Genomic DNA, 9,207 nt, shown 5'->3' with positions numbered 1-9,207 from the left:
TCACAAAATAACCTTAGGGTTTAAATAAATATTGTTATACCCTTTTTGCAGATGGGTTAGTAGTGGGGCATAGAGAGATTGGGACTAACAAAATAAGGATTTGCCATGGGGAATAGGACCCAGGAGGCCTGACTTTTACATACCAGCTCTAACCATTAGACTACTCTGCCTGTTGCCAATGTTGCCTGAATAGGCTACAGATTACCTGCATAACTGCATAGCTCTGTTTGCAGAAATAACCTGTCCTGGGCCTTTTTATTCTGATAATGAGTCAGTTTCATCCACAGCTGTATTTAAAAAACAGCAAATACCTGCAAATTTAGAATCATATTAGGCTCTTCCTTTTCTAAGGACGATCAGATAGGAAGGGGCTGTAATACACAGGAAGGGCAATAGGGGATGGGATTGTTGGTAACCAGTTAGATGAGCGCCAGTTTTCCTTTCAGGGCCAAATAATGATACCCTCATACATGGAGTAGTTACCTTAGTCCATAAATAATAGCATTGGCTTCAGTGGGATAGGAGGGCTCCTAGAATAGGGTATTATTCAATAGAAATAAGAGTATCCGAATCTGGCCCAGAATTGTTTGACACACTGACCATCGCACTCCAATGGGTCTTCTAACTTTTGAGGACCAAGTTGCAGCCATCCAAAAAAGCAACAAGATCTCAGTCCTGGTTGCCCTGTTGTTGTAGCCTGTCGATCCCGGGATATTGGAGAGACAAGGTGGGTGAGGTAATATCTTTACCTCATGCACCGTGTCTCCCTAAAGACCTCTCCTGACAATCCTGAGGGCCAAGGAGAGAGAAAGGACTTGGCTGGGACATGCCACACACTCAATAATATGCGTGCATCTCACAAGAGGAAAAAAGGACATCATCTAAAGTTTGCTTAGGTTTAGCGAAGGTCAGAGATTTTCGCACCTAGGTGAGCTGTCATCTGGCTCGGGGCAATTCTCTTTCCTCTCGCATCTCTTGCTGGAACAGCAGGAGTGCGTGCTGGCGTGAAAAAGACTAAACTGTCCTCGGGGCTATAAAAGAGCTGAGTCACAAACAACTTTTTTCTGTTGCATATTAATTCAGGGCCATCCAAAATTGTTCTGACATCCTCCCACCTGTTTGTTTCTGAAGACATCGAAAAAGACCTCGGATGAGGCTAAGGCAGGTAACCGAGCCTTTGCCCTTATTAAAACAGTTACAGGTTTATGAATTCAAACCTTCTTCTCCCCTCATTTTGAATATTGTGTTAATATATGTAGGGAAATGATTCCAAGGAGTGAATATATCACATTCAAAGATCAGAAATCAACTGTATTATTGAGACAACACTGCAATACTTAAGTGAATGTGAAGAGATTAGAAATCAGCTGCATCACTAAAATACCATTCAATATTTGTAACCAGTTTTGAATTCTGCATTGTCTTAAACTCTGAAGTAATGCAATATATTCCGATTTCTTAAAGGGACACTTAGAGTCCAAAAAGTTAGTTTTACTTTCGAATGTCCTTTGCCTCTTTAAGTGTTTTCCTCTGTATTAAAGACTTAGCCCTTTGATTTAATAAATGCTCCCCCCTCCAGTTCTTTCATTTTTCATTTCTTAAACCTCCCATGCAACAACTATTTTGGCTTTTAATGAAGGGAATTTTTTTGCATCCAGCAAACTGTAAACCATGTCGCCTGGATACAGCAAAAGCCGAAATTCCACAGATTTCCACAAAGTCAGACATTGTGTTGAGGGAAAAGCGTGTTGGGCATTCTTTGATTTTTGTGTCCTGCATTAGCATTTGTAAGAAAGAAAGAAAGAAAGAAAGAAAGAAAGAAAGAAAGAAAGAAAGAAAGAAAGACTGCATGTGATGAACGCAAAATGTGACATTTTCTTTTTTAAAGTTGGCCTTTCCTGCTAGTTGAAAAAAATGTGCCTCTGCCTCTCTCCTCAAGACACGATTCGAAGTTGTTTAGCATCTAGGGGTGATAATCTGACTTCTGTTAAACTGGATTGAACGCTGCAGCAAAGAGCGGTAGGTGGTGATGTAATAGGTACCAACGCACATGGATATATAAATATCGTGGCTAGGGCTAAAGCGCTATGGCTGAGCAGCTATAGAAGAAGATCAACACTTCAGACAACTTCTGGAGTTGAGATCAAGTTCAGAATAAGATTCAGCTGAGTCGATCCCCCCTGCTTTTTCTCCCCTTGCTCACAGGATTTCTTCTCCATGCAACCTGACCAGGGAAACCACAGCTCCTTTGGTGACTGAGCTATTGGGATCCCTCCTTTGCTACTTCTTCTCCCTTTTTTTCTTTGATCTAAGTATAAAGTTGGAGCTCGGAGGCGAGTGTATTTTTAGAGCAATTGACTCCCTTCTAACCACGTGTGCTGCCCATGTTGATCAGGATGACTCTCCCCTCGGCCTTCTTGCCAATCTTGCTCCTGGGACTGCTTTCGCCTTGGGTGGTGCGCTGCGCTCCTTTCTCTGCCCAGCACAACGACACCCTGGAGTGGCGCTGGGAGACTCTCTTCTCTCGCTCCATGGCCAGGCTCCCGGGGGAGAGGAAAGAGATCAGCCGGGACAGTGACTATCTGCTGGGCATCAAGAGGCTGCGACGTCTCTACTGTAACGTAGGCATCGGGTTTCACATCCAAGTCTTGCCAGACGGCAGAATCAACGGGATTCACAACGAAAATCGATACAGTAAGTTGCTTCTTTTCTTTTTATTTCCCCCACCTTGTCAATTTCCTGGGGAGGGGGGGGATATGACAGGGGGGCTTTGGCACCTCGAAGTGCATCTCACCTGATTCCTGACATTTCAGCTGGTGACTTTCCTAAGCTCCCCTTCTAGGAGGGACCAAATGAAGAATTGTGGGGCTCTGTAATTTTTGGAAAAGGTGTGCGGGGGGAGGGGAGGAATCAGCTGAAGGGCACTCGGTTGTATTGGCACTTTTCCTTCTTGGTGCCCTGTTCGGAAAATAGATTCGTTTTCCCAGCGTGTATTGCACTTTGTATATTAGAGCCTTCTGCACAGAAACACACAAGGGCCCCTTTAGAGGGAAAAATTATTATTGCAGCTGGTTACCTAGGTATTGTGAGCGGCTTATAGAAAGCTTTCCAAAGTCAGCTGAAAGTCGGTCCTAAGAATGCATGGTCAAACTCAAGCTGCATCGACTGATTTCCTTAAGATCAGGCTTGAATTGGGCTATCAAGTCCCTCAAATCAGTGGCATTGATCCTGCTGAAGACACAAGGTTACTAAGTAAAAAAAAAAAATGCTTAGCCAGCAGTCCCAGAGCCTTGCGTTTGAAAGTCCGTATGTATATGCTTAAGTGGCATGAGCATTGGAAATCAATCAGGGAAAATCTTTTTGTTCATGTCCTTTCCTCCGCCCCCAAGGACTTGTTTTAAAAATAATGGCACTGCAGGGCTCTGATTGCTTGCTTGAGCGCGATTTATGGAGGAGGCTACTGGGTCTGGATAGAATTGCTTAAAGCAATATTTTTCCTGCTGTCGAAAAGAATCAGGTGTTCTGCCCACGTCAGCATCTGGATTCTCCGCACCGCAGCATGCAGGGGGTTCCTCCTCCACCCCCGGGTTTTCAAACAGTAAATTGGGATTCCTGAGTCCAAAGCAACTCTCCAACGTTAGCACAGTCCAATAGAAAAGCATCTGTTAGTGACTTAACCCCTTGGCCCCATGACTTTATCTGATACCCAACTGAAACAATAGGATTTGGGGTTATAAACAGCATGAGGACAAATGTTTGATTTGCCACAAACTTATTTTCACTTATTTTAAACTGGGCAATGAGTGACATTCCTCGTTCCCATTTCAAATATCAGGGTTGTTTTTATTTTTTAAAGAGCTGTTTTATTAGACGTTATCTAGCCACTGAATGAGAGCAGGTTTCAGTCTTTAAAGCACAGGGGGAAACCTAACACACACAATCATCTTGAAAAGTTTTAAGAACTGGTTCATCAAGGAAGTAACTGTGAAGTCACATATAGGAGCATGCCGGTGATGTTAGGCAAATAATCACGATTTAGCCTTAATTGGCAGGAATCGGTTTGATAAGGCCACTGTTCGTGTTAAATGAACCCATAATAAGGTTAATACATGTATCTATATTGTGTGTGACTCCATATGCATCGTTTTCCACCGTAGGTCTGCTTGAAATTTCTCCAGTGGAAAGAGGAGTGGTGAGCCTATTTGGTGTTAAAAGTGGACTCTTCGTAGCCATGAATAGCAAAGGCAAGCTCTATGGATCTGTAAGTAGCATATGAGATACTGAGTGACTGGCTACATGACCATATCAATCCGCGATGAAGAGCGCCTGTGGTGTTTTGGATTTAAATTGCCCAAGCCCCAGTCCTACACTGCATTGCTCATCGAAGTCAGGACGCTCTTGAAGCACTCTGTTTTACTGTGAATGGAAGGTGTGCTGTGCAGAGATGCTACCGGAGTAGTGCCTTTCATGTAAATTCCATTCTTTGCATTTCTAGCCACTAGATGTACTTACTATCCTCTCTGGTGTAAAAGTCACTCAGCCAGGGACCACCCATATCGCAAGTTTGTCCGCAAACACAGTCATCATTTTGTTGGGCAATACCACAAGCTAGTTTGCATAATAATTACTTAAATTAATTAAGTAATTAAATAATAAAGCTCTCCAAATAGGAACAGCTTTAATCAGCTCAGTTTCTCTGAGGGAACTTTAATTTGTGACCAGTCCCACGTGTGTTTTTTGTAATCTTTTATGACATCACAAATCAATACCTACCGTGATCACTCTTTGTAAATGCTGCAGAACTGACACTCTGCTCTGATGATGGATAGATAGTCATCAAAACTCCCTCTTTTTAAAAACAAATTTGATCTGTTCAGCCAGAATTAAAGTATGTCTTGCATTTTTACATTGGATTTTGGGAACAAATAGTGGACAGGATTTCATTTTTTAAACCCACTTGGTGCTGAAAATAATAATACAAGTCTTGTTTCAGGTCACTTAGAACTTTCCCTCTGCTTGTTGCCTTCCCCTCTGTACAAGTTTCTGTGGCCAGCATCATTTCTGTATGTAGAATTCTGCTTTCAGACTGACTTCTCTATCAATGACTTCTCTGTTTCATGTCTTTCCACATTCATTTTGAAGGGGTTTTGGCCCTTAGGGGCCCGATCCTGCATGCCTTAACTCCGGCAAAGCTCTAATTGAAGTGAATGGACATTTTGCCTGAATGAGAACGTGAATATACAAAGTAACTGGTTTAGGGCCTGATCCTGCACCAGTGCAGTCAAGAGGCCATTTTGCTATTGACTCCAGTCAAAGCAGTATCAGGCCTTCAAAGTACAACAGCTCCGCAGTCATCATCTCTAATAGGGACATCAAGCAGGAGTCTTGGCTGCATTGTGTGCTCTGGGTATTCTAATCTCCAGTGCAGATTTAAATCTAGCAGGTTGAGCCCTGATTTACAAAAACTAGTGTTTAAACTTAATAATAGAGATAATCCCATTAGTTACTTTAGTACCTATCAGTGTCAGCCCAATACTGTGCTAGTATCTGTATCCAGGAAAAGCACCTGCCTCGCTTTGTATCCACATAAGAAATTATTTCACTTGCAAAGAGCTCCCTTGCCTTACCTTCAAATCAGTTTGCTTTCCTGGTCTGTTAGCATCAATGGATCCCAATTTCTCATTCAAGATCAAGGAGGAAATACTGTCAGTTCTGAAATGTTCTGGGTACCTTTAAAATGCTTTCCTCTTTCCTATCAAAACATTTTGCCAATATTTAGAGGGTCCTGAGCTCTGAAATATCCTAGGCAATGTATTGTTGGAGGTGCAGCTAATATTTTTGGAAGGGTTTCTGTATATATTAAATGTAATCTATTTAATGTCAGAAAGATCAATGGGCCTATTATTTAAATAAGGTGACTCAAAGGAAGGTTACATCCTGCAAAACTTCCACTGACTTCAATGTAAGGACTGAAAGTCAAAATCCTAATCCTCGTTAATGGGAAAAGTCTCATTGAATAGATATACCTGAGGAAACCAACATAATTTTGCCCTAAATTTATACAAGCTGCATTACCAGTTGAGTTAAAATGTGACATGTTTCCATGGTTGTGTAGACAGGCTACTAGATGCTCTGAGCCTCTTTGGACATATCTGATTGATCTGGATTTTAAAACCCTTAATGAATCCATGGTTTCTGATGGGCCATCTGGAGTCTCAATGGGATGATCTCTTCAAAAGATCACTAGGGGGGAAAAATCAGCTGTGCATTTCCCTTCATCAGGCCTACACCTGTTGGCAATAATATTTCCAGACCTGATGTTTAATATTTCCTCCCCCCTTCCTCCTCCTTTGCATTTCAGACCCATTTCAACGATGAATGTAAATTCAAAGAGATTCTCCTGCCGAACAACTACAATGCTTACGAGTCCAGGATTTACCCTGGCATGTACATAGCTCTGAGCAAAAATGGAAGAACAAAGAAAGGCAACAAAGTGTCTCCCACAATGACAGTGACACATTTTCTTCCTAGAATCTGAGACATCTTCCTTCAGACCTACCTCAGCACAGGGGAAGAGACAAGCCACGCTTGGGGAAAACATGGTGCACTTTTATTGGAGAGTTTTATGCAAGACTAGGTGTAAGATATTTAAATTAATTATTTAAGTCTGTATATATTGCCACAAAATTATTTATAGTTCTGATTTTTTTTATTTCTAAAAATAAACAAACAAACAAAAAAACCCAACCCAAGGTATTTCATTTGATGGTGCAACTGTAGAAGACTTCTGCTTTGTGGTTTATTTAACTTTTTTAAATTTATCACAGGTGTGCTGCTATTATGTGTTTTAAAACAAGTGAAATTCAATTCCTATATTACAATGTTTTGCACTGTTTGTGTGTTGTACAGTGTTTGTTGGTGTACACATATTTGTTTGTTTTTTTTAACCCACCACCACCAGATAAGGTCTTAGTCTTTGAAAATGAGCTGTGCAAACCTTTCTCAGTTCTGATGCTAGCTTGTAGGAACATACAATGTCTGACCTCCTTTGTGCAGTGTTGCTATTTAATTGAAATGGTATCGGTTTACTTCTGGTACAGAAAGTGCAGTGTTGAAGTACTACCCCACAAATCTGTTTTTAGATCTGCCAGTGCTGAACTTTGAACTTTCCTGCAGTCAATCTTTGCAGAGCTACTAGGCACCAGAGACCCTTAAACAACTATATAAACTCAATTTTTTTTTCTTTTCTGCTCAGATAATAGGAGCATAATTTCTTTTGTTACCCTTAGAGAAAGCTAATATTACATATGATTGCTTTGCACATGAGGTCTAAACAGTGTGTGTCGACTCCTCCCCTAACAAACACTGTGAAATATGCTACTATGAACTCATTGTGTTTATTTATTCAAATCAAAATTCCTTTTTCAAATTTGGAGACTACACTTATTTTCCAAAGCCTATGAAACTCTATTGCTCCCATATTTTTTAAATATATAATCAAAACACATTTTCTGGTTCTTGAGAAACCCAAGCTCTATAGATAGAAGTCAGACTGGTTTTAAGTGAGTAAAGCTGGTCTATATTATTTTTAAAATGCAGTGTTTGGAAGGAGAAATATGCTGCTCTTTTCTATGTCTCATTCCCTGACAAAGTTAATTAATTTCTACCTCACTAATTCTTGAAGCCAGTCTCCTAACAAAATCTGCATAGAAGGTGCAAACTTTTCTCTTCAGTATTATAATTCCAGGAAGGGGGGTGGATCTTTGTAATCCCAAATCTCTATTTTTCCATATGTAGCCAGAAGTATTTAAGATAGAGTCAGTTGCATCCTATTTGAGCCTTGTCACGTTTGAGCTATCTTTACCCAGTGATTTACTTTTAGTAAGGATAATCATGGTGAAAATATTTGCAGACAGCTGTCAGGCTGCAGCACTATATGGTCATCGAGTAACCCTATATTTTTTCTTTCTATATTTTGCAAATGTAACCCATGTCTCTAAAGTAACGAAGGAAAAGGCAGGTTTGATCATGAAACAGGGGAGAAAGGAGACCCTGAAATGATGGTAAACTTTTAATTTTTTTATAAAAGTGAGACTTCATGGTCTTAAGTTGAAACCAGGCCTGATCACAATGTTTAGTGAATAAGTTTAATACTCTTACAAGATGTTTACACATAGATAATCTTCCAAATTCAACTAATGATTTTTGGACATATACAAGTCCCAAGGCTGCAGAAAATTTGAGTTCAGCATTTTTTTCTTTCTACATTCCTATATGAAAAGTTTTTGTTCTACTAGAGTCACATATACTTGCATATATACTGTACTTACAAATGACCTTGAAAAGTAAAGCTACTCACCAAAGTTCAGTGAGATCAGAGTGTAGCAGGACCAGATTTTAAACCATCTACTGCTGCTGTTCAAAAATAAAACCAATTTAAAAACAAAAAACAAAGCCAAACCTAAGGAAGCACCTAGGAAACATGGTGCCTAAGGATTTCTCTGCAATTTGGGGGATTTCTGTACTTCCTCTGTTTTCTATATGTGAGTAATCATCAGTGTAACTTTCGCCACTACCTCTGAAACCTCACAATTCTTCCACATTTCAGAAAGCAAAATCAGACTGCAAAGAATTTGTCTGAAGAATGGTTCTTCTGTGTCACCTTTCACTCCATTGAAATCCATAACTGACAGCCTCACTCTAGATGTATTCAGAGGTAATTGTTGTAACTTCCGAATATTGTTGTAAAATCTTTATATTGATGTTACATGGTATGAGCTTTCATCATTTACCAGAATCTGTCTGTAGTTTTATACAGGTGCTGTTCAATATTGTGGTGTATGTGCTGTGCACATTTAAATGCATAATAAATGATACACGTTTACACTAGAACTGATTGAAGTTATTTAAAATGGACTTCATTCCTCCTGTGAAAAACAAGACATTATTCCTCTCTTTTAAACACATGGACACCTTTAAATAATATTTACAAGAAGTTTTTATGATAGATGCTCCCAGCACACCCAATTTGGTAGTCCTTACTCAGGCAAAACTCTCACTGAAGGCACTAGGAATTTTGTCTGAGTAGGCCCAGGTTCTTGTAGCTGGTTTTAAATTAGCACACTTGCATTCAAGCCAGATCCATAATAATAAATATAAACTATTAATGCAGTAGCAAGAATAGTAGTGATTAGAGACCCAAATTGA

General features: G+C 40.0%; 1 protein-coding gene across 1 annotated transcript; it reads left to right on the top strand.

Moving 5' to 3' along the window:
* Nucleotides 1–1,696: 1,696 nt before the first annotated feature.
* Nucleotides 1,697–8,887, top strand: FGF4 (fibroblast growth factor 4). Its single transcript, XM_005278731.4, has 3 exons — nucleotides 1,697–2,694; nucleotides 4,158–4,261; nucleotides 6,362–8,887. The coding sequence occupies exons 1-3, from the start codon at nucleotides 2,385–2,387 to the stop codon at nucleotides 6,536–6,538; spliced, it is 591 nt and encodes a 196-aa protein (XP_005278788.1). The 5' UTR covers nucleotides 1,697–2,384; the 3' UTR covers nucleotides 6,539–8,887.
* Nucleotides 8,888–9,207: the final 320 nt, after the last annotated feature.

The sequence above is a fragment of the Chrysemys picta genome, chromosome 4 (assembly GCF_011386835.1).
Source record: "Chrysemys picta bellii isolate R12L10 chromosome 4, ASM1138683v2, whole genome shotgun sequence".
NCBI classification, from domain to species: domain Eukaryota; kingdom Metazoa; phylum Chordata; order Testudines; family Emydidae; genus Chrysemys; species Chrysemys picta.
The sequence above is the reverse complement of the archived record's forward strand: the minus strand, read 5'-3'. Positions and strand labels throughout refer to the sequence as shown.